This window comes from Chelonia mydas, chromosome 23, assembly GCF_015237465.2.
Source record: "Chelonia mydas isolate rCheMyd1 chromosome 23, rCheMyd1.pri.v2, whole genome shotgun sequence".
In the NCBI taxonomy this organism is placed as follows: Eukaryota; Metazoa; Chordata; order Testudines; family Cheloniidae; genus Chelonia; species Chelonia mydas.
The window spans coordinates 1,811,102-1,835,378 of NC_051263.2; the positions used below are offsets into that span (position 1 = coordinate 1,811,102).

Below are 24,277 nucleotides of genomic sequence, written 5' to 3' on the forward strand. Positions count from 1 at the left end.
ATGTGAAAATCTCCCCTGCCCCTCTTGCAATGCACTCTGCCCTCGTTGTCTCAGAATGGTGGGGCATTTTGACACTTACCTCCCTGGTAAAGCACAGAGAGCGCTACTGATGTGGAAAGAAAAGCATGGTGTAAGAGCTCTGTGTAACCTTTAAGGGGAGTAAAACCTGCATCTCCAGGGAAGCCTTTTGTGGGTAACTTGTCCACCGAAAAGTATAGATCCTCCTGCTCTCTTCCCTCCGACAACCCGAGGGACCACCAGCTCACTTCCCTGTGCAGCAGTATCTTCCAACTGAACATAACGGCCAGCCTGGGTCAGACCCGTGGTCCATTTATCCCAGGGTCCTGTCTTCTGACCGTGCCTGGTGTCAGAGGCTCCAGAGGGAATGAACAGAGCAGGGCAACTGTGTGATCCATCCCCTGTTGTCCACTCCTAGCTTCTGACAGTCAGAGGTTTAGAAACAGCCAGGGCATGGGGTTGTGTCCTTGACCATCTTGGCTTATAGACACTCCCAGTCTACTCTCAGCGGATTTTCAGTTGGTTTCTCCTGCAGTCTGTACAGCTGCCTCCTCCTTACAGGTGTATTTTCCCTGGGATTTCAGGGATTATAAAGCCCTGAACCCCCTGGGATGGTCTCGCCTCCTGTACAATAAGCCAGAAAACCTCCTGGTATTCATTCCTGTTTGAACATGAGCAGATCTTTGCAGGGGGACCAGTCCCAGTTTGATGTAAAAGCCACGACCGCTTGGTAAGTTGTTCCAGTGGTTAATTTACCCCTTGTTTGCCAGGCTTTCAGCCAGCAGCAGGTGTTAGTCTGCTGGGGTGGGGGGGCTGCAAGCTGGGGGAGCGCCCCACCCCCCAAAAAAATCTAATCCTTGCAGCGCCTGGGGCCAAATCCCCCTGCAGTGAGATTTGCCTCTGTATCTGCGGGGAGTACCCTGGCTGCCCGAGCGGCCCCTGGGCGGATGAGGTGGGGGTGGGGGGCTGCCCCCCCCCATCTGCCCCCTTTGAATGAGCGACGGCCACCAAGGATGACCCTTCCCCACCCGCCGCGGAACGGACCTGTCCCGGAACTCACGTGCCCGGGCCGCGTTTCCCTCTCCCGCGGGGAACCCTTTAGCCGCGGGACCGGCGGGGGGGACCCGGAACTTCCGGCCTGCGCGGCGCTCGCGGGATGGAGGCGGAAGCGGAGGCCCGCGCGCTGCCGCCCCCGCCGGGTGAGCAGCGGGGCGGGGGGTGTCGCACCCAAAGGGGTCCCCCGGCGCCTTGCTCAGGCCTTGGGGCGGGGGGGGTCGCTGTCCCCCTGGAGGAGATTTGGGGGCCCCCCTAGTTCTGCCCTGACCGCCCCCGCGGGGAACCCCGTTACTCTGGGGGCAGGGCTGGGGGCGGGCTCCCCGACCCCCCCCGACTGAGTGACCCCCCCGGGGCTGGGGGCGGGCTCCCCGACCCCCCCCCGACTGAGTGACCCCCCGGGGGCTGGGGGCGGGCTCCCCGACCCCCCCCGACTGAGTGACCCCCCGGGGGCTGGGGGCGGGCTCCCCGATCCCCCCCCCCGACTGAGTGACCCCCCCGGGGGCTGGGGGCGGGCTCCCCGATCCCCCCCCGACTGAGTGACCCCCCGGGGGCTGGGGGCGGGCGGGCTCCCCGATCCCCCCCCGACTGAGTGACCCCCCGGGGGCTGGGGGCGGGCGGGCTCCCCGATCCCCCCCCGACTGAGTGACCCCCCCCGGGGGCTGGGGGCGGGCTCCCCGATCCCCCCCCGACTGAGTGACCCCCCCGGGGGCTGGGGGCGGGCTCCCCGATCCCCCCCCGACTGAGTGACCCCCCCGGGGGCTGGGGGCGGGCTCCTCGATCCCCCCCCCGACTGAGTGACCCCCCCGGGGGCTGGGGGCGGGCTCCCCGATCCCCCCCCGACTGAGTGACCTCCGGGGGCTGGGGGCGGGCTCCCCGATCCCCCCCCGACTGAGTGACCCCCCCAGGGGGTGGGGGCGGGCTCCTCGATCCCCCCCCCGACTGAGTGACCCCCCCGGGGGCTGGGGGCGGGCTCCCCGATCCCCCCCCGACTGAGTGACCTCCGGGGGCTGGGGGCGGGCGGGCTCCCCGATCCCCCCCCGACTGAGTGACCCCCCCGGGGGCTGGGGGCGGGCTCCCCGATCCCCCCCCGACTGAGTGACCCCCCCGGGGGCTGGGGGCGGGCTCCCCGATCCCCCCCCGACTGAGTGACCCCCCCGGGGGCTGGGGGCGGGCTCCTCGATCCCCCCCCGACTGAGTGACCCCCCCGGGGGCTGGGGGCGGGCTCCCCGACCCCCCCCGACTGAGTGACCCCCCGGGGGCTGGGGGCGGGCTCCCCGATCCCCCCCCCCGACTGAGTGACCCCCCCGGGGGCTGGGGGCGGGCTCCCCGATCCCCCCCCGACTGAGTGACCCCCCGGGGGCTGGGGGCGGGCGGGCTCCCCGATCCCCCCCCGACTGAGTGACCCCCCGGGGGCTGGGGGCGGGCGGGCTCCCCGATCCCCCCCCGACTGAGTGACCCCCCCGGGGGCTGGGGGCGGGCTCCCCGATCCCCCCCCGACTGAGTGACCCCCCCGGGGGCTGGGGGCGGGCTCCCCGATCCCCCCCCGACTGAGTGACCCCCCCGGGGGCTGGGGGCGGGCTCCTCGATCCCCCCCCCGACTGAGTGACCCCCCCGGGGGCTGGGGGCGGGCTCCCCGATCCCCCCCCGACTGAGTGACCTCCGGGGGCTGGGGGCGGGCTCCCCGATCCCCCCCCGACTGAGTGACCCCCCCAGGGGCTGGGGGCGGGCTCCTCGATCCCCCCCCCGACTGAGTGACCCCCCCGGGGGCTGGGGGCGGGCTCCCCGATCCCCCCCCGACTGAGTGACCTCCGGGGGCTGGGGGCGGGCGGGCTCCCCGATCCCCCCCCGACTGAGTGACCCCCCCGGGGGCTGGGGGCGGGCTCCCCGATCCCCCCCCGACTGAGTGACCCCCCCCGGGGGCTGGGGGCGGGCTCCCCGATCCCCCCCCGACTGAGTGACCCCCCCGGGGGCTGGGGGCGGGCTCCTCGATCCCCCCCGACTGAGTGACCCCCCCGGGGGCTGGGGGCGGGCTCCTCGATCCCCCCCGACTGAGTGACCCCCCCGGGGGCTGGGGGCGGGCTCCTCGATCCCCCCCCCGACTGAGTGACCCCCCGGGGGCTGGGGGCGGGCTCCTCGATCCCCCCCCCGACTGAGTGACCCCCCCGGGGGCTGGGGGCGGGCTCCTCGATCCCCCCCCCGACTGAGTGACCCCCCCGGGGGCTGGGGGCGGGCTCCTCGATCCCCCCCCCGACTGAGTGACCCCCCCGGGGGCTGGGGGCGGGCTCCTCGATCCCCCCCCCCGACTGAGTGACCCCCGGGGGCTGGGGGCGGGCTCCCCGATCCCCCCCCCGACTGAGTGACCCCCCGAGGGGCTGGGGGCGGGCTCCCCGATCCCCCCCCCCGACTGAGTGACCCCCCCTGGGGGCTGGGGGCGGGCTCCCCGACCCCCCCCCGACTGAGTGCCCCCCCGGGGGCTGGGGGCGGGCTCCTCGATCCCCCCCCCGACTGAGTGACCCCCGGGAGCTCGGGGCGGGCTCCCCGATCCCCCCCCCCGACTGAGTGACCCCTGGGAGCTGGGGGCGGGCTCCCCGATCCCCCCCCCCGACTAAGTGACCCCCCGAGGGGCTGGGGGCGGGCTCCCCGATCCCCCCCCCGACTGAGTGACCCCGGGGGGCTGGGGGCGGGCTCCCCGATCCCCCCCCCGACTGAGTGACCGCTGGGGGCGGGCTCCCCGATCTCCCCCCCCCCCGACTGAGTGACCCCTGGGGGCTGGGGGTGGGCTCCCCGATCCCCCCCCCGACTGAGTGACCCCCCAGGGGCTGGGGGTGGGCTCCCCAATTCCCCCCCCTCATCTGAGAAATCTGCCCTGAGCCCCCCCCCTCCCATGGGATGTCCCCCAGTTACTCCAAGGGGCAGAGCTGGCCGTGGGGCCCACTTGCCCCCAGCAGCCCCCCCCCCCCCCCCATATGGACCCCCACACACACACACACCCTTAGAGGGCCGGGCTGGCTGGTGGGTCCCTGTTCTCCCCCCTCCTCCCCCGGTCAGCCCTGACCCCCCTTGGGGAGCCCGGCTGGCCCAGCGTTAATTCCGTGTCTCATCAGCAGGTAACACGGGTGCCTGGAAGAGCAGGGAGCAGCAGGAGCCGGAGGCTGCACCTTCCCCGTCGTTGGCAGAGAGCCCAGCCCCGGGGGACCGTCCCCCCAATACCAGCGGGGTCACCGAACCGCCTCAGGGCACGTCGCGCTGCGGGGAAGGGATGCTGGAAAGACCAGCCCTGGGGGACCGTCCCCCCAATACCAACAGGGTCACTGAACCCCCTCGGCAGACATGGCACTGGGGGGAGGAGATGCTGGAAAGACCAGCCCCGGGGGACCGTCCCCCCAAGAGCAACGGGGTCACTGAACCCTCTCAGCAGACATGGCACTGGGGGGAGGAGATGCTGGAAAGACCAGCTCCGGGGGACCGTCCCCCCAAGAGCAACAGAGTCACTGAATCCCCTCGGCAGACGTGGCACTGGGGGGAGGAGATGCTGGAGAGCCCAGCCCCACAGGACCAACCCCCAAAGAACACTGGGGTCACCACCCCGCCCCGGCACCCGTCGCCTTCGGGGGAAGCGATGCTGGCGACGCCAGCCCTAGGTGACCACTCACCCGACAGCAGTAGGCTCGGTGAACAGCTGCAGCGCCCGTCCCAGCGGAGGGGAGGGCTGCCGGAGCCCACCCCTGCTGTGGGCTTGGCTCACGAGGAGCCCGGGGCCCAGGAGCCCGAGGCAGGCGAGCGGGCCCTGCTGGCCATGCTGACGGCCGTCGCCAGCAGCCCGCTGCCGGTGCGCAGCCAGCAGAAGGACGAGCCGGACCTGACGGCGGAGGAGAAGCTGGCCATCCTGCGGGCGCTGTACCGGGACAAGCCCGTGGTCTTCCTGGAGCGCTTCCGGCGGGCCCTGCGCGTCGAGCACCTGGGCTGCTTCGCCCACCTGGCCGCCCGCTACGAAGTGCGCTTCTACTGCGACGAGGTGCGCCGGGCCGCCCGCGGCAAGGCCGGCCACACCCGGGTACGGAACAAGAGGTATGCCGCTCTGCAGCAGCTCATCAAAGGTAGGGGGCCGCCGGCCCGCCAGGCCCTGACCCTCCCCGCGCTGCCCTCTGTTATTGCACCCCCCCAGCCCCACAGACGTGGGTCACAAGAGGGGAGGTCCAGGGTCTTCACAGTCTGGCACCCCGGTCCTGGTGCGACGGGGCACGGAGCAGCAGCGGTCCCCTGGCGGCCAGTGCTGACTCGGGTGCCCCAAGGCAACGCTAGGGGGCGCTGTGCTGCAGGGAGGGTAGGTGGGTGCCCGCTGGGTGCCCTGGCTGGAGGCTGCTCTAGCAGGATGTGACCATGCCAGTCAGCCCAGCTGGTGCCAGGTGCCCCCCGCACAGGCTGCCATGGCAGAGGCTAAGGACGGCGTGGGTCAGAGACAGGAGCCCTGCCCGTGGGGGATCTCTGCAGGCTGAACAGTGGAGGCTAATGGTTTGAGCAGGGGGGCCTGGGAGCCAGGACTCCTGGGTTCTCCCCCAGCTCTGGGAGGGGAGTGGGAGCTGTGTCTGCCCTGGAGAGCCCCAGAAGCCACCTGCCTCTGGGAGCCCCAGCCCTGGTGCCCCAGCCCCATGGCTCCGGCCCCTCCACACTGTCTCTGCCTTGCAGGGGGGGAGTATTTCAGCGACGAGCAGATGCGGGCGCGGGAGCCCCTGCTCTACGAGCAGTACATCGGGCAGTACCTGAGCGACGAGGAGCTGCTGGCTCTGGGCAGCCAGGCGCTAGCCGGCCCCTGCTCCCTCTCCGGTGTCCTGCTCGACTCCTACCAGGAGCAGGTGCTCCAGCTGCGGCTGCATATCCAGCAGGAGCAGGAGGACGCCTGCATGGAGGAGGAGGAGGAGGATGACGAAGGTCAGTATCTAGTCCAGCTTGGGGAGGGGAGTGGGGGCTAGTGGTTAGAGCTGGGGGGGCTGGGAGCCAGGACTCCTGGGTTCTATCCCAGCTCTGGGAGGGGAGGCGGGGGTCTGACAGCCCGTTACTGGCTTTGCGGCTGGTATCCGTCCCCTCCTTGCTGATTGTGCCCTTCCCCTCTCTCCTTGCTAGGCGAGGATTCCAGCTCGGCCTCGGATGCCTGGGTCCCCGACACGGAGGAGAAGGCCTTCCTGCGTGAGGAGTTCACCAGCCGCATGCACCAGCGCTTCCTGGACGGCAAGGACGGTGACTTCGATTACAGGTGAGGGGGCGGGCACCGGGCGTCACTCGCTGGGCCACTGCCCGGGGGGGACACAGCAGAAGTGGGTCTGGCGGGGGTGGGGCAATCTGCGTCTGTCCCAGCTCTGGGAGGGAGAGAGGTCTAGTGGTTAGGGTGGGGCGCTAAGCCAAGACACCTGGGTTCTGTCCCCGGCTCTGGGAGGGGAGTGGGGTGTATGGGTTGCGGGGGCTGGGAGCCAGGTGTCCTGGGTTCTCCCCCAGCTCTGGGAGGGGTGTGTGGTGTAGGAGTTAAAGCAGTGGGCCAGGACACCTGGGTTCTGTCCCTGGCTCTGGGAGGGGAGTTGGGTGTAGGGGTTAGAGCAGGGGGGCTGGGAGCCAGGACACCTGGGTTCTGTCCCCGAGGTCACAGCTCTGGGCTCGTTCTCTCCCAGCGAGGTGGATGAGAACCCGGAGTTCGACAACCTGGACATTGTGTCGCGGGACGAGGAGGAGCGTTACTTCGACGGCGAGGAGTCCGAGGAGGCGGAAGAGATGGAGGCAGAGTAGGGGGCCCCCTGTGCCCCCACCAAGCCCTAGCACCCTGATGGAGTGGGGGGACACCAGGACCCAACTTGTGTACAGTAACCCAGACTCCTAGTCTGTGACCTGGGCTCCTTCCCGCTGCCGGCTGGGGGCGTGTCCCTGCAAGGCGCTGCCCCCGGACGCTCTCCCCAGGTCGCTCCCCGCCTCTGATCTAGTCCAGACAGGTACCTTTGTGTAACGGGATCCCTGCCCCCCTTCTCTCCAAGGCTGGGGCACCCCGCCCCCCATGGGCTTCGTTAGCCCCACGTTCCTGGCTCTCATGGGCAGCCCAGAGCCAGGAGAGGCACCGGGGAGCAGCTGGACTGGGGAAGGGGCTGCCCAAACTCTGCCCCACCCCGTCTCGCGGGCAGAGGAACCGCTGGATTTCTGGACTTGGCTCTGGGCCTCCGGGCCCCCGAGGGCGGGAAGCGTCCCAGTGGCGAGGCGAGGCCCAGAGCTGGGAGCCGCTGGCCTCTCGACGCTGCACCGGGAAGCAGCCGCTCAGGGGAACAGCCCCCCTGCTGGAGCTGGCCAGGTGCATGGGGCGGGGGGACGCTGTCACAATTAAAGCTCTTCATTAACGGGTTTTGCAACAGCAGCAGTTTGGTCCTTTCAGCCTGAAAATCCAGGAGCCGGTGTCTGCGGCTTGAGCTGGGGCAACAGGGAGTAGGGGGCTGGGAGCCAGGACTCCTGGGTTCTCTCACTGGCTCTGGGAGGGTAGTGGGGCCTGGTGGTTAGAGCAGGAGGGGCTGGGAGCCAGGACTCCTGGGTTCTCTCTCTGGGAGGGGAGTGGAGGCTAGGGGTTAGAGGTGGGGAGGGAGCTAGGACTCCTGGGTTCTATCCCCAGCTCTGGGAGGGGAGTGGGGTCTTGTGGTTAGAGCAGGGGGAACTGGGGGCCAAGACTCCTGGGTTCTCTCACCAGTTCTGGGAGGGGAGTGGGGCCTGGTGGTTAGAGCAGGAGGGACTGGGAGCCAGGACTCCTGGGTTCTCTCCCTGGGTCTCTGGGAGGGGAGGGGAGGCTAGGGGTTAGAGGTGGGGCGGGGGGGGCGGCTAGGACTCCTGGGTTCTATCCCCAGCTCTGGGAGGGGAGTGGGGTCTCGTGGTTAGAGCAGGGGGGGTGAGCCAGCTGAGGCAGGGCAATGGGGGTCTAGTGGGTAGAGAAGGGGGCGGTTCTGTTCCTGGCTGTGCCAGGGGAGCACTCTCTAAGCATCACAGCTGGGTTTGCTGGAACCGGGGTGTGCTCCCAACCCCTCTCTCTGTGATGACTTACTTTGCCTCTCCGTGCCTCAGTTTACCTTACCCCAGGAGTTAGTGTCTGTTGGGTGCTCAGGAAGCTCAGAGCCTTATCCCCCCTGCCGAGCTCCTTCCTGCTGGCCAATCGTCCCTGCCGGCCCTGGGCCCTGCTTGATTCCAGCCCCCACTGTTTTGGGGGGAGGGTGGCCGGGGCCCACGCAGGGACCTTCCGCCAGGGGGTGTTGCTGGGCGGGGGGAGCTGAGGATCCTGATCCCTGCAGGTGACTCACTTTCCCTCACCAGTTTCGGTTCCTTTCCCTGTCCCCCGTGGGGTTTTCGATCCCTTCCCAGCTTCCCTGTGGGAAATTCCGCCAGCAGGTGGGGGTGCTGCCGCTCAGCTGACTGCCCGGGGCCGTCACCGAGGGGTGCTGGGAGCGGGCAGGAAATACCTGGTCCCAGCCAGCTTCCTCTTCGGTGACTGAAGCCAGTTCCCCTGGGGCAGTCCCATCTAGGCCCCTGCTCGGGCTTCCTTGTCTCGGGCCTGGGTCACGGGCCTGGCCCCTGGTGTCGGTTACAGCAGCCTCAGGGCTTCTCTCACTCCTACTTACACCCCTGGGGGGCAGAGAATAGCCACCGTGCAGGGCACCCCAGCCACTGAAATCCACCCCCTGTGGGCCCTGGGGGGCAGAGAATAGCCATAGCGCTATGCTCTCCGCCCACGCCCCTGATCCGTCCCCTAGCCGGGGTGACCCCTGTGTGAGGAGATTCCCAGGGGCCTGACTCCTCACCCCAAGGGTCTGGGTGTGACTGAGAATTCCCAGTTGTCCCGTGGAACTCACCGCCACTAGATCAGCCCCGGCGCTGGCAGTGGGGGGAGGTGGGGTCCCCTGGGCAGCTGCCTGTGGAAGGTGTGAGCGACCCCGCGGTGGGCAAAGGAAAGTGGCGGGCGATACTCACCCCCCGTCGCCGCGGGCACTCGGGGTCAGGGGTGGAGAATCAGCTGCCGGCTGCAGGGCCAGTTCTGCCGCCTCCGGCAGCTTGGAGTGAGCACCAGCCAGACGCCTGGGGACATGGGCCGGGGGGGTGCTCTCCCCCCACCCCATATGTGTCATCCCTCACCCCCCCCCCCACACACACACACACACACGTGTCTGGCCTCATGTGTCGGGTGCCCGGGGCTGGCTCTGGCCCCACTTGGCTCCAGGGGGCGACCCCACGGTCAAAGCAGAGGCCGTGGGAGAATGGGGTTCATGAGTGTGTTGGGGGGGGATGCAGCAGATCACTGGGGTTGCTCAGCCCCCTGGGCCCCCTCCGCCGAGGCTGCCGATGGGTTTCTAGGGCTGAGCCCTGGGGAATGGCTGGGACCCTTATGCCCTGGGGCCAGACCGGGCCAGCACCCCCGAGAGGGGACAGGCCCCGTGTCCTAGCCCCCACCCAGCCAGTCCCCACCCTGGGGCAGGAGCAGGGCTGGCACCCCCGAGAGGGGACAGGCCCTGTCCCCATCCCCTGTGGGAAACGCGAGGACCCTGCTGGCCTGGATCCTGCCCCGGGGGCTGCGTTGGCCCAGCCCACGGCCCATGTTCGGGTCGTGCCTGGTTGCTCGGAGCCCCGAGGTCAGCGCTCGGCAGGGAGCCCCCCGCCCAGACCCAGCTGCAGGGGGCTCTGGGGGGCTCAGCCACTGGCAGCCGGGCGGCCTCAGGCCTGCGACGAGTTTGCCGGGGCTCAGCACTGCTGGGCCTGGAGCTGCGGGCAGCACGTGGCAGGAGCGGGGGGGCCAGGGTTCGCGCAGGAGGGTCCCGGGCGGTGGGGGGAGCTTTTCTCACCTGTCCCTCCCCAGCTCACTTTCCCTGTGCTCCAGCGCTCCCCCACTCGGCTGTGGGGACCCTGCCCCTGATCCCAGGCCCTGGCCCGGCCCAGCAATGGTGCTGGCTCCTGCCAGGATTGGGCCCTGCCTTTCGGCTGCTGCCCCCTGGTCCCACCCCCCCACCACCACCACACACACGTCTCGGCTCCAGCCGCCCACACACCACCACTGCAGCCACTCCCACAAACCGCTCGGAGGGGCGGGGGGCCTAGTGGTGGGAGCCGCGGGGGGCAGGGAGCAGAGTCGCGGCTGGTGAAGCACCGATCCCCGAAGGGCTGGGAGCCAGGACTCCTGGGTTCTCCCCCCGTCTCTGGGAGGGGAGGGGTCTAGTGGTTGGAGCACGGGGTGGGGCTGAGGGCCAGGACTCCTGGGTTCTCCCCCCGGCTCTGGGAGGGGAGGGGTCTAGTGGTTGGAGCGGGTGGGGGGGCTGAGGGCCAGGACTCCTGGGTTCTCTCCCGGTTTGTCAGTGATGTGCTGTGGGACCTGGGGAAGCCCCCTGCCTCTGTGTGTGCAGGGTGCGGCAGGGCCCTGATCTCCCCCAGCCGGGGGGGCGGAGGCCCTGGAGAGCCCCACGTAGGGAGAGCCCGAGCTCTCTGGGGTGGGGGCTGGCGGCCACAGCGGGCCCGTTCTGAGGGGAATCACGAGGGGCAGGAGCATAGGGGGGTCCCTGGGGCTCCCGGCAGGGCCTGGCTGGGGGCGGCTGGGATATTCCTGTCCCCGGCGCTGGGTAATTCGGGTGTTGGCACCGAAGGTTTGTCATCAGCTGCTCACCGCTAACACGCCAGGGCACCGCGGAGTGGGGGGAGCCGGGCCTGGGCCAGCAGGGGCTGCGGGTCGGGAGTGAGGGGCCCCGGCAGAGCTGGGGGGAGCCCAGGGCTGGGCTGGCAGGGGCTGCGGGTCGGGAGTGAGGGGCACTGGCAGAGCTGAGGGGGCCCCCAGGGCTGGGCTAGCAGGGGCTGTGGGTCGGGAGTGAGGGGCACTGGCAGAGCTGAGGGGGCCCCCAGGGCTGGGCTAGCAGGGGCTGTGGGTCGGGAGTGAGGGGCACCGGCAGAGCTGAGGGGGCCCCCAGGGCTGGGCTGGCAGGGGGCTGTGGGTCGGGAGTGAGGGGCCCCAGCAGAGCTGAGGGGGCCCCCAGGGCTGGGCTGGCAGGGGGCTGTGGGTCGGGAGTGAGGGGCCCCAGCAGAGCTGAGGGGGCCCCCAGGGCTGGGCTGGCAGGGGGCTGTGGGTCGGGAGTGAGGGGCACCGGCAGAGCTGAGGGGGCTCCCAGGGCTGGGCTGGCAGGGGGCTGTGGGTCGGGAGTGAGGGGCACCGGGAGAGCTGCTGGGGGGTCCCCCAAGGCTGGGCTAGCAGGGGGCTGTGGGTCGGGAGTGAGGGGCCCCGGCAGAGCTGAGGGGGCCCCCAGGGCTGGGCTAGCAGGGGGCTGTGGGTCGGGAGTGAGGGGCCCCGGCAGAGCTGAGGGGGCCCCCAGGGCTGGGCTGGCAGGGGGCTGTGGGTCGGGAGTGAGGGGCACCGGGAGAGCTGAGGGGGCCCCCAGGGCTGGGCTATCAGGTGCTGTGGGTCGGGAGTGAGGGGCACCGGGAGAGCTGAGGGGGCTCCCAGGGCTGGGCTGGCAGGGGGCTGTGGGTCGGGAGTGAGGGGCACCGGGAGAGCTGCTGGGGGGTCCCCCAAGGCTGGGCTAGCAGGGGGCTGTGGGTCGGGAGTGAGGGGCCCCGGCAGAGCTGAGGGGGCCCCCAGGGCTGGGCTAGCAGGGGGCTGTGGGTCGGGAGTGAGGGGCACTGGCAGAGCTGAGGGGGCCCCCAGGGCTGGGCTGGCAGGGGGCTGTGGGTCGGGAGTGAGGGGCCCCGGCAGAGCTGAGGGGGCCCCCAGGGCTGGGCTAGCAGGGGGCTGTGGGTCGGGAGTGGGGGGCACCGGGAGAGCTGCTGCGGGGGAACTAGCCCGGTTTATATCAGTCTCCTCCCAGGGCTGCCAGCCCCACATTCCCTCTGCCCCAGAGCGCGCTGTACGGGGTGGGGGGGGATTGGCAGCAGGGCCCTGGCAGTGACTCAGCCCCCGACATTCCCCCCGGGGGGGGCTTTCCATGGAAATTCCGGCTCCTCTCGCTGGGGGCTATTTTTGGAAACTTTTCTAAACATCCCGGGCCCCGCCCCTGCCTTTGATTCACCCCCAGCTCCTGCTGCTGGGCCCCCGGCCTGGGGAGCCGAGGGGGGCTGGGCTGGGCAGGGGGGTCCCCCTTGGGGCTGGTGCCCCCAGACAGACCCTGTAGCCCAGGGGTTCTCAAACTGGGGGTCAGGACCCCTCAGGGGACGCGAGGTTATTATATGGGGGGTTGCGAGCTGTCAGCCTCCCCCCACACCCCGCTTCGCCTCCAGCATTGATAATGGTGTTAAATAGATAAAAAGTGTTTGGAATGTATGGGGGGGTCGCACGCAGAGCCTGGCTGTGGGAAGGGGGGGCACCGGGACAAAGGTCTGAGAACCCCTGCTGTCGACCGCAGGGGGGCTCCCCACACCCTGCAGCCCAGCGCCCCCTAGCGCCACCCTGGGGCCAGCCCCGCCTGCCAGGGGAGAGCACCCCTTGCTGAGCCCCCCACCCTGCTCCCTGCCCCACAGCACCCCCTAGTGCCCCATGGGACCCCAAGTCCCCTTGCTCTGGCCGTTCGCTCCAGCAGCAGCTGCTGTTATTGGTCCCCCGAGGGGGACGTGGCTGGTGCTTGGCCCAGTCGTGCGGCGCCGACTCTGGGGAAGCCCCCGGGCCTGTGGCCACGAGCACAGCTGCTTTCTCCATGCCCTCTTGACCTCCCGCAGCCGCTCTGCTGACACGGGGCTGTCCCGCCCCAGAGGTGGCTGCATCTCGGCGCCGGGCGAGGGATCCCTGGGTAAAGAGCCCCCCGCCCCAGAGGTGGCTGCATCTCGGCTCCGAGCGAGGGATCCCTGGGTAAAGAGCCCCCGCCCCCCGCCCCAGAGGTGGCTGCATCTCGGCGCCGGGCGAGGGATCCCTGGGTAAAGAGCCCCCGCCCCCCGCCCCAGAGGTGGCTGCATCTCGGCTCCGAGCGAGGGATCCCTGGGTAAAGATCCCCCGCCCCCCGCCCCAGAGGTGGCTGCATCTCGGAGGCGGTGGCAGCCAATTTCACACGTTTTGTTTCGGGGGGCGGAGAAGGAAACTGGGAACTGCCCGGCTCCCCGTTCTCGTCTCTGCCGCTAGGGGGAGCTGAGCGGCTGGGATGTGACATGAGCTCTGCAGGGCTGCTTCATTCCACGCTGTGCCCCTGTGCCAGTCCTGGGGGGCTCGTCCCTTGCCCCCCTGCCAGGGGGTTCTCCGTGGCCCCCCGCCCCCACAGCCAGCAAATGCCCCTTGTCTTGCCAGCAGCTAGGCTGAAACCCAGATCCACCCCTGACCCGGGCCCACGGCCACCGTCACCCCCAACCGGGGCCCACGGCCTCCGCCACACCCAGATCCATCCCCGACCTGAGCCCACAGCCCCTGTCACCCCGAGATCCACCATCAACATGGGCCCATGGCTCACATCACCCCCAGATTCACCACCACCCCCACCTGGAGCCACGGCCTCTCTCACCCCCACCCCCAGATCCCCCCCTCAATCCAGGGCCACAGCCCCCATCACCCCCAGATCCACCCCCGACTGGGCCCACGGCTCCCGTCACCCCCAGATCCACCCCCCCACACCTGGAGCCACGCCCTCTCTCGCCCCCCAGATTCCCCCTCAATCCAGGGCTACGGCCCCCAGCGCACAACCCGCCCCCCCAAAGCCCACGGGCCACTGCACTTCGAGGCCTGCCGTGCGCTTGGCCTAGTGTTGAGGGGGGAGATTCTACCGTCGCGTCACTGACCCACAGCCACTTGGACCCAACGGCGCGGATTGAACTTGGATCACCCACACCCCCCGGCTCCCTGAGCTAATGGGGACTCCCCGTTAGTGACGTGCTGTGCGGGGCCTAAGACACACGGGAGCAGTTCTGATTCCAGCCAGCAGGGAGTGGTAGCGCCCCCCCCCAACACACACACACACACACAGAGCTCACGTGCAGGCCCTCGCCTGTCCTGGGTGGGGGGTGCCTGCAATCTCCCCCAGGCCAGGTGGGCTGGGCGGGCCCAGGCCACACGGTGACATTGTAGGGTGGCCGGCCAAGGCAGCATGTGGGGTGGGGGGGGTTCTGTGTTTGCTCTGGCGTCGCCGGCAGCTGCTTTGCAGGAACCCGTGGGAGGGGGCTTGGCTCTGTGTGTGTCGGTGTGGGTGGGTGTGTGCGCAGAGCCCCCTGGTGCTGACCCAGCCTGGGGGGATTCGGATGCCGGCGGAGCTGGACCCACCATCACCCAGTCCTGGGTCGGCCCCGCTGGGATGCCCCGGCTGCCTTCAGCAGCCCCCTTGCTGCCCCCCAGAGCATTTCAAAGACCGATCAATGGGGCCGGGGGGAGGTGGGTTTTCCTGATCCACTGGGGGGGTCTCGCATCCAAGGGCTTTTTCCCATTTTCTCGCTGCACCCCCCAGCCCAGCCCCTCCGATGCCCCAGGCAGCTCGTGGGGCTCATGCCAGCCTGGCTGATCCCTCCCGCAGAGGGGCTGGGTTCTGGGGCCCTGTTTGCAGCGTGATCTAGGGCCCAGCCCCTGCCTGATGCCTCTGTGGGTCAAGAGGCGGAAGGGCAGTGGTGGGCCAGCAAGAGAGGTGGCTCTGGCCCCACACTGAGCCCCCAGAGCCATGGGGCTGGGGGTTAACCCCCCCGTGAGGTGCCTGGGCAAAGGGCTCAGGCTCTCTGCACACTCAGGCAGCCTCGCTGCATCTGACACACTTGGGGCAGCTGCCCCTGCTCCCAGCGACAGGCTGAGGCTCCCTGCAGGCGCCCGGTGTCACATTTTTGAGCTTTTTCGCCCCAGCCCCGGGAGCTGGAAGCTTCGACCAGAACCCCGGGTTGCCAGAGCCGAGACCCGGGGTACAGGAGGCAAACCCGTCTCCCGCTGAGCTGAAGGGCCGGCCCCGGCCTCCCCAGGGAACTGTCTCTTCGGCATGAACAGAGCTGGCGCGGCGCGTTCTCCCTCCGAGCAATGCCCGGCATGACCCCCGCTAACGCCCGCGGCTCTGGCTGGTTCTCGCCCTTCGAGGCTGGCACTGGGCATGTGGCGGGGGGGAGAAATTAGCATCCAGGGACATCTCGGCGCGTCGGTTAACTCTCCTGGCGCAGGGGCGTACAACTGGGCAGCAGCCGCAGGGGCATGACCCAGGGACCCCTGCTCCAACAGCCTAGCCCTCTGCGTGAGAGGAGAATCACCCCCCTGGGTGAGCAGTGTCGGGGATACGACACACAACATACAGTGCCGTACCCATGCTCTAGAGGGCAGTGAGTGGTGTGCAAAGCTAGCTATAGATACACATATATGTCATAGACACAGACGTGCGAGTGTGCACAAGCACGCACATAGAAACACACACACACCCCTGCTCCTTGCACACCTGCAGCTCGTGCCCTCCGCTCACTCGCCCCAGGGGCTCCCAATGCTGCACAGACAGACCTGGTCCCTCCCCCGACAAGTTCAAAGTCTAACAATGACCCAGGACTCCTGGGTTCTCTCCCCAGCTCTGGGAGGGGAGTGGGGTCTCATGGTTAGAGCAGGGGGAGCTGGGAGCCAGGACTCCTGGGTTCTCTCCCCAGCTCTGGGAGGGGAGTGGGGTCTCATGGTTAGAGCAGGGGGGGCTGGGAGCCAGGACTCCTGGGTTCTCTCCCCAGCTCTGGGTGCGGAGTGGGGTCTCCTGGTTAGAGCAGGGGGGCTGGAAGCCAGGACTCCTGGGTTCTCTCCCCAGCTCCGGGTGCGGAGTGGGGTCTCCTGGTTAGAGCAGGGGGGCTGGGAGCCAGGACTCCTGGGTTCTCTCCCCAGCTCTGGGAGGGGAGTGGGGTCTCCTGGTTAGAGCAGGGGGGCTGGAAGCCAGGACTCCTGGGTTCTCTTCCCAGCTCCGGGTGCGGAGTGGGGTCTCCTGGTTAGAGCAGGGGGGCTGGGAGCCAGGACTCCTGGGTTCTCTTCCCAGCTCCGGGTGCGGAGTGGGGTCTCGTGGTTAGAGCGGGGGGGGCTGGGAGCCAGGACTCCTGGGTTCTCTCCCCAGCTCTGGGTGGGGAGTGGGGGTCTCATGGTTAGAGCAGGGGGGGCTGGGAGCCAGGACTCCTGGGTTCTCTCCCCAGCTCCGGGTGCGGAGTGGGGTCTCGGGGTTAGAGCGGGGGGGGCTGGGAGCCAGGACTCCTGGGTTCTCTCCCCAGCTCTGGGTGCGGAGTGGGGTCTCGTGGTTAGAGCGGGGGGGGCTGGGAGCCAGGACTCCTGGGTTCTCTCCCCAGCTCTGGGAGGGGAGTGGGGGTCTCGTGGTTAGAGCCGGGGGGGCTGGAAGCCAGGACTCCTGGGTTCTCTCCCCAGCTCTGGGTGGGGAGTGGGGGTCTCGTGGTTAGAGCAGGGGGAGCTGGGAGCCAGGACTCCTGGGTTCTCTCCCCAGCTCTGGGTGGGGAGTGGGGGTCTCGTGGTTAGAGCAGGGGGAGCTGGGAGCCAGGACTCCTGGGTTCTCTCCCCAGCTCTGGGTGCGGAGTGGGGTCTCGTGGTTAGAGCGGGGGGGGGCTGGGAGCCAGGACTCCTGGGTTCTCTCCCCAGCTCTGGGTGGGGAGTGGGGTCTCATGGTTAGAGCAGGGGGGGCTGGGAGCCAGGACTCCTGGGTTCTCTCCCTGGCTTTGCCCTGACTTGCTGTGTGACCTTGGGTCAGCTGAGGGGGGCCGGGGGGTGCGATGGAGGAGGAAGGGAATTCAGCCGGGGGGGCAGCACGGGCAGGGGGGCAGAAGGGGGCAAGGGGAGAGGAGGGGCTGAGGAGCTCAGCCCCCCCCCCCCCCCCCCCCGCCTGGCACATTCCTTCCCACTTGGTCAGTGTCTGAGGCTCCTGCTGCCTCCACTTTCCCCGGCCGCAGGCTGATGGAAACCAGGCCGTTCCCAGGCCCCGGCCCCCGCACACGCGGCCTGGCGCTGCCGGGGGGGTCTCCCCCGGGGCCCCTCGCTGCGGGTGGGGGCAGGGCCTTTCTCATCGCAGGCTGCTCAGGGAGAGGGGAACATAATGCCCCACTCTGCCCCCCATGCACTGGGGGTGACAGGCTGGCTGGGGGAAAGGGGCCTTTCCCCTCTGGGGGGCGCTGGGCCTGATCCGGCCCCATGGCAGGGACTGGCTGGCTTGGGGGGGGGCAGCGAATGGGGCATGGGGCCGTTCCCCTTGGGGGTGGGGGGGGCCGGCCCTGATCCGTCTGTAAAAGTTGAGCCCTCTCCTGCCCCCTAGTGGTTGGTGCACAGGGAGGATAATGATCTGCTACTGCTACCAGCTGGTGGAGAGACTCCCCTAGCTCAGCTGGGCTGCGATGCTGCAGGGCCTGGGTTCAAGCCCAATTAGCCTGGCCCATGTGAGCCCAGCCCTCCCCTCTTTGCCTTCCAGCCACGGGCCTCCCTGGCTGGGTCCCAGGAGCTCCCCCAAGGTGCCGCCCACGCCCCCGTTCGAGTCCTGCAAAAGTGGGTGAAACGGGGAGTGATGCAGGAATTGCCAGTGACAGGGGAGGGGGCTGGGAGGCAGGACTCCTGGGTTCTCTCCCTGGCTCTGGAAGGGGAGTGGGGTCTAGTGGTTACAGCAAGGGAGCCAGGAGCCAGGACTCCTGGGTTCTATCCCAGCTCCGGACGAGGAGTGGGGTCTAGGGGTTGGAGCAGGGGCGGCTGGGAGCCCGGACTCCTGTTTTCTCTTCCAGCTCTGGGAGGGGAGTGGGGGTGGGGTGGGCTGGGAGCCGGGACTCCTGGGTTCTCTCTCAGCTCTGGGAGGGGAGCGGGGTCTAGTGGGGGAGGGCTGGGAGCCCGGACTCCTGGGTTCTCTCCCAGCTCTGGGAGGGCAGTTCCAACCTCACAGCTGGGCCGTGTTGAGGGGACAGCTCCTGAGCAGTGAAATCCTGGGACTGTGGCAGGTCCCGGGACAACCCCCCAGCCCACCCCCGAGGAACCGTTCCCAGGCCCCTCCTCTGCGGCTCCCGCCCACCCCAGGCGGGGCTGTCTGGCCCGTTCGGCTGCAGTGCCCAGGGGGAACACCCGCCCGCCTGGCACAGGGGCCCACCCAGGGGAGAGGGGACTGTGGACTCCACAAATACCGAAACATCTGGAGCAGCTGGTCTGGCGTCACTGCGATTCCCACAGCCCCCAGCCTGCGTGTCCCCCCTGTCTGCACCCCCAGGCAGACTCCTGGCCATCCTGCTTGGGCACCCAGCCCTGTCCCCCGCCCCCAGTGCTCTGGGTGCATCTCACAGCCCAGGGCGGGGGCCCTGGGGCTGGCCACACACGTCCCGGCGGGGTCCTGCCACCCCTGGGAGATGAGCAGCGTCCAGCCCAGTCACTTCCCGCCGGGGTTACTCGCATCCTGGGGGGACGAGTCAGGCCCTGGTGAGGTTCCTCCCCACGGCCCGTCGCTCAGCCTGCCTAGCAAGCAGGACTGGGCCTGGGCCACTGCGGGGAGATTGAAGTGAGACCCCCACACTCTGCTCCCAGAGCTGGGAGAGAGCCCAGGAGCCCTGGCTCCCAGCCGCCCCCGCTCTAACCACTAGACCCCACTCCCCTCCCAGAGCCAGGGAGAGAACCCAGGAGTCCTGGCTCCCAGCCCCCCCTGCTCTAACCACTAGACCCCACTCCCCTCCCAGAGCCAGGGAGAGAACCCAGGAGTCCTGGATCCCAGCCCCCCATCCTGCCCTGCCCGGAGCCACCCCGGCATGGTTCGAAGGCACGCGGGGCCCAGCAGCCACCCAAGAAGCGTGCAGCTCCTGGCCGGGCTCCAGGGAGGAGGTCGGGAGGCCGTAGCTACGCGCCAGGGCTGACCACAGGCGTCCGCGGGACCCGCACGCAGCCCTGGGGGCAGGTACGGCTCAGCCGCCGACACCCTGCCAGGCCGTGGGACTTCACCTTGGGGAGTCTCATCCCCCAAGCATTCGTGGGGTGAGAGGCAGTCGGAGCTAGTGGTTAGAGCCAGGGGGCTGGGAGCCAGGACTCCTGGGTTCTCTCCCAGCTCTGGGAGGGGAGTGGGGTCTAGTGGTTAGAGCAGGGGGGGCTGGGAGCCAGGACTCCTGGGTTCTCTCCCAGCTCTGGGAGGGGAGTGGGATCTAGTGGTTAGAGCGGGGAAGGGGAGGGGCTGGAAGCCAGGACTCCTGGGTTCTATTTGCAGCCTTTGAAGGACTGCCAGGCCCCCTGAATTTGGCTTTGCATTTAGGCCCAGAGTCTGGGGGGCAGCAGGGTCCTGCCCTGGGGGCCCCTCTCTGCCACCCCTCCCCCCATGGTGCGGGACCCTGCTGCTAGGACTGGACCTGGCTCGTCCACAGCTGGGCAGGCTCCCCGGCCTCCCTCGGCCCTGGGAAAGCTGCCTTGCGGTTGGGGCCGGCTTTGAACTTCTCCTGCCTTCGCCCCCCGCCTTCCCCCCGGCCTCCCATGGCGAGAGCCGGCAGGAAATGCCTGCAGCATGGGTCAGCAGCCTGGGAGCGCAGGCCGGGGCAGCAGGAGAGACCTGGGCTCCGCAGGGGGCTCCCCGGTCCAGGGACCCTGACAGCTTTGACCCCCCCCAGCCAGTCTCAGCCCTAGTGCTCTGGCTCTGACTGGGGCCTAGTGGGTAGAGCGGGGGAGCTGGGAGCCAGGACTCCTGGGTTCTATCCCTCGCTTCACCACAGACCTTGTGTGACCATGAGCAAGTCACTTAGTCTCTCTGTGCCTCAGTTTCCCTGTCTGGCAGAGAGTAGCACTTCCCCCCCACCGGCCCGAGGAGCTCAGATACCCCGGTGATGGACACAGGGCTGATTGGGATCTGGCCTGGGTCAGGAGCAGCGAAAAGGGACTAAAAGGGTCCATGGCTGAGCCCACCCGCCATGACAGAGGGAACGATCACGGGCTCATCTGTATTCACCTGTTAGGTGTGTGACAGTAGCAGCTACAGGCCCCAACCCAGATCACGGCCCCGTCGGGCCGGGTGCTGCCCAGGCCGAGTGTGAGACACTCCCTGCCCCTAAACCCTCCCAGTCTAAACAGACAAGTGTGGCAGGGTGAGTATCCCCATTTACAAATGGGGAAACTGAGTCACGGGGCCAGGCAGTGACTTGACTGGGGTCACGCGGGAAGCCCCTTCCTCTGAAGCCGCTGGCACTGGTCACCGCCAGGACAGGAGACGGGGGAGAAGGACCAGTGATTAGCGCTGCCAGCCCCATGAGGCCCCCCCACCCCCATAGTGTCAGCGCTGCCCGCCTGGCCCCGGGGGCGGCACGGTGGGCAGGCTGGCGAGGGCGGTGCGGGATAATTACAGGCTTGGAGCCGCGCCGGCCGGGAGGGGTGGATGGAGCCAGCTTGGCAGGGAGTCAACCTGTCGGAGCCCTGCAGCCAGGCATGGGGCGGGCGTGTACCAACGTGGCAGCGGGTCCCAGGGCTGGGACACAGAGTGGGGAGCGGCGGGGGAAGGGGACACCCAGGGTCACAGGGCATCCCAAAGGGCCCACCCCAGGGTGCCCCCTCAGAGGCGGGCAGGCGGGGGGGGCCTCAGTCTCTGTGGCCCATTGTGAGCCCTGATCACACCCCCGATAAAAGGATTGGACCCCTCAGCCTGTAGCACACCAGGGGGCTGGGGGGAGGCGGGGGGGCGGGGGGGGGGCTCGTTCAGGGTGGTGCCAGAGGAGTGGGGGGCTCAGGACTGAAGCTGGGGCGGGAGGGGAGTGAGGTCTAGAGGTTAGAGCAGGGGGGGTCTGGGAGCCAGGACTCCTGGGTTCTCTCCACAGCTCTGGGAGGGGGGTGGGGGCTAGTGGTTACAGCAAGGGGGGCAGGGGGCCAGGACAGTGGGAGGGGGTGGGGGCTAGTGATTAGAGCGGGGGGAGTGTCAGGGTTGTTCCCCCCCGCCCCCGCATCCTGCATGGCCCTGCTGCCCTCCAGGGCCGGCGGCTGAGCCCTCTGGTGCCAGCCATCCTCGCGGTTCCCAGGACCAGGGCTGCTGGGCCAGAGGGCTCAGGGGCTGCCTGGTGCAGCCATTTGCACCCTGGCCTGGGCACAGACTGTCCCTGGAGCAGGGGGCCATGGGCCGGGCTCCAAACTTCCCACCCCGGCCGCAGGAACCTGCTCCCGGCTCAGCCTGCCCCACAGACGGTGACCTACAAAGCCCCTGGCACACGGGGCAGCCCTGTGGGCAAGGTGCTGTGGGCTGGGGGGCACCCTCCCCCGGTGGGCTGCGCTGCCCCCAATGCCCCAGCGCAGCGCTAGGGGGCACTGTGCCCCGTTTTCCATCGTACACGCTCTGGTCATTGAAAGCTCCTGGCCAGTTCCCCAGGAGTTGGGGGTGAACCCTGGCGTCCTGCCCAGTCAGGTGACTCCATCCTGCAGCCCTCAGTCACACGCAGGATTCGGGGCTCCTGGTTCGACCTCGTGGTGTTAGCAGCAGCCGTGCTACCCCCCAGAGCTGGCTGCATCAGCACCAGGTGCTTTGTGGTGAAAAGGGCCACTGAGGTGGCTAGTGGCTGCTGGTCCCCTGGTGTGTACCGGGGACGCGGTGCAAGCCGTACCGGCCTGCCTCGTGTGCTCTCCCCACCCCCTAGCCCTGGGCGAGGAAAGCCAGCTCCTGGCTCTCCCGCTCCCAGCCACGCAGCAGCCGCCCCCAGGGCTGGAGAAGCAGCTCTGACCCTGCGGCCCTTGGAATCTGTCATCACGGGGCCCAGCTCCCCCCCCCGGCCAGGGCCTGGCTCGCATCGATGGCCCCCACCCCTCTTGGGGCTGGCAGCTCCGCGGCTCATTAGGGACACGCCGGCCCCGGGCCATGAGCCCAGTGCCGGATCCTGGAACCCCACACGGCCAGCTGCTATGTTGTGATTCAGGGAGGGGTGGGAATAGGACCCAGGAGTCCTGGCTCCCAGCCCCCACTGCTCTAACCATTGGGCCCCACTCCCCTCTGAGAGCTGGGGAGAGAACCCAGGAGTTCTGGCTCCCAGCCCCCCGCCCCCTCCGGCTCTAACCACGGACCCCACTTCTGCTCCCCGCCATGATCTCATACTTCACACCCCACCCTGCCCCCTCTTCCTCTCTGCAGCCGGGGATGCTCTGGGGCTCTCCCGCAGCCCCACTTCTGCTCAGCCGGGCCCCTGGGGGCAGGTATCCCTGGGGCACAGGCCGGGCTGGAGCAGAGCTGAGAGCCCTGGGGCAGGGGCTGCCGACCGGCCCCGTGGCTCGGCTCAGCCCCACCCCGGTGCCTTTTCCACCCTGAGGGGGGCAGATTCCAGAGCCGTAGCCTCAGGGCTCCAGCCTGTAGCCCCCAGGGCAGCAGCGACCCAAAAGGGCTGACCAGCCCCCACCACCACCCCCCCGCCCGCCCAGGGTCTGTCTGGTCACCGGTGCCCCCCCCCCCCCCCCGCCCCGACCCTGGGCTCAGACAAGGCACCAGGCCAATCAGACCAGCGGGGCGGGCGGCTTCCCACCCCCAACTTCCCCCCCCCCGCCTGCCGTCCGGCGAGACAAGCAGCTGCCTTTCATTTGGGCCGGCCTCGCCCCAGCCTTGTGAATCGTCCTGGGCGGGGAGTGGGGCATGGGGCCTTTTCCCTCTAGGGGGCGCCAGCAACAGGGCAGGGACTGGCTGGCTCAGGGGGGCGGGGAATGGGGCCCGGGGCCTTTCCCCTCTAGGGGGCGCCGGCTCGGATCGAGACCCGGGTATTTCTGTACTGATCCGTCTGCCCGGCGTGGGCCCTGCACTCGCCGGGTTATTGCCAAGGGGTTGGGCTCCTGCTCAGCCCGGGGCTGGGTCAGCCCCTCGGAAGGAGGGCAAAGCTCGTTAGGGCTTGGAAGACCCTGGTGCATTTGGCTTCTTAATTACTGAGGAGTCGTTAGCCGGTGACGATACTGGGCGGCCGGGGAACTGAGCAGAAACCGATTCCTCCCCCGCCGTCCCAGCCCCCCAGGGTCTGTGGGTCTGCAGGGCCTGACCCGAGCAGGGTCCAGACAGGCCTTCATCCCTCTTCTTCTGTGGGGGCCTTTAAAAACCACTCCCTGTAAAACCAGCCCCCGCACCCTTCCCCAGAGGTGGCTGCATCTCAGTGCCAGGCAAGGGGTCCCCGGATAAACCGTCCCTGTGCCCCACCCCCGAGGCTCCAGCTCCAGATGAGGACTTATGGGGTGTTTATACAGGGATCCCGGCACTGAGATGCGGTTGTCTCTGGGGCGGGGCAGGGGCCCCCCACACGGCACTGAAGGGCGAGTGTGTCAGTCCCATGTCCTGGGTTCAAATCCCGGCCCCAGAAGCCACCTGCACGGCTTGGCTCGGGCCCGCTGGGTCCTTTGCTCTCTTGCCATGTGGGCGAAGGGTGCCGGGAGCCCCTGGGGGCAGGGGAGGTTCCCAGAGCCCATCTCCGCCCCGCTGGCACCGGCCCCAGCAGCGGGGACCCCGCCCGCCCGCCTGGCACGGGCCCCGCCAGGCCACCCAGCAGCTGCTCTCCCCGAACAGGCCCGTCACTGTCACTGCCAGGGGAGGGGAGTGAGGGAGTCGCCCCAGAGACGGGCCCGGGCGGATGAGTCAGGGAAAGAATAACAGGCAGGCGGCACCCGCCACTCAGCCCGGCTGATTGACAGCGGGGGGAACCGCGCCGCTGACGCAGAGCCCAGGCTGAGTCAGAGCCTGGGACCCAGGCGTCCGGTCACCGCAGGCAGGCCTCAGCTGTCTGTCTGTCCTGCCCCTTCCACCCTCTGCCATCCGAGTGTCTGGTCATCTGTCCCCAGTCACCATTTATCCATCAATCCCTCCGTCCGTCCCCAGTCACCCCCTCATCCGTCCCCGGACACCTTCTCTCCGTCCATCCGTCCCCAGTCACCCCCTCATCCGTCCATCCATCCCCGGACACCTTCTGTCCGGCCATCTGCCCCCAGATACCCCCTTATCCAGGGTCTGATCCTGGGCTGTGTTGGCTCAGCCCTGGTTGCCCCCCCCGAGGCCAAATTCCCCGGCGTGACGCAGGTGCGGGGGTGGGCGCCGGATGGTCCCTGTCCGTGACTCAAGGGACGTGCGCCAGCCTGTCTGACCCTGACATGCCCGGGCAGGGCGAAGGGACCCTACTGGGAATCCCTCGGGAGGGGGGGCTGGCACCAGGGCCCAGGAGTGTGGGTCCCCCTGAATAGGGACGGCCCCCATGGGTGTGACTCAGCCCCCACCCCCCGAGGTGAGAGGGGATCCCGCTTTCCAACCCCTACCCAGCCTGGAGCTGATCAGCCAGTGCCCCACATGCCGGGGCCTGTCTCTCCCCATAGAGACTCCAGCTAGCTCGC

At 69.1% G+C, this 24,277-nt stretch overlaps 1 protein-coding gene across 2 annotated transcripts; it reads left to right on the forward strand.

Moving 5' to 3' along the window:
- Nucleotides 1-1,039: 1,039 nt before the first annotated feature.
- CCDC97 (coiled-coil domain containing 97) lies at nucleotides 1,040-7,449 on the forward strand. 2 transcript variants are annotated; one of them, XM_037884640.2, is made up of 5 exons: nucleotides 1,040-1,217; nucleotides 4,179-5,171; nucleotides 5,761-6,003; nucleotides 6,196-6,325; nucleotides 6,735-7,449. In XM_037884640.2, the coding sequence occupies exons 1-5, from the start codon at nucleotides 1,175-1,177 to the stop codon at nucleotides 6,847-6,849; spliced, it is 1,524 nt and encodes a 507-aa protein (XP_037740568.1). In that variant the 5' UTR covers nucleotides 1,040-1,174; the 3' UTR covers nucleotides 6,850-7,449. The 2 variants fall into 2 exon arrangements, with proteins under 2 accessions (XP_037740568.1, XP_037740569.1); XM_037884641.2 differs by having other exon boundaries at nucleotides 1,065-1,217; nucleotides 4,182-5,171.
- The last annotated feature ends 16,828 nt before the right edge of the window (nucleotides 7,450-24,277 follow it).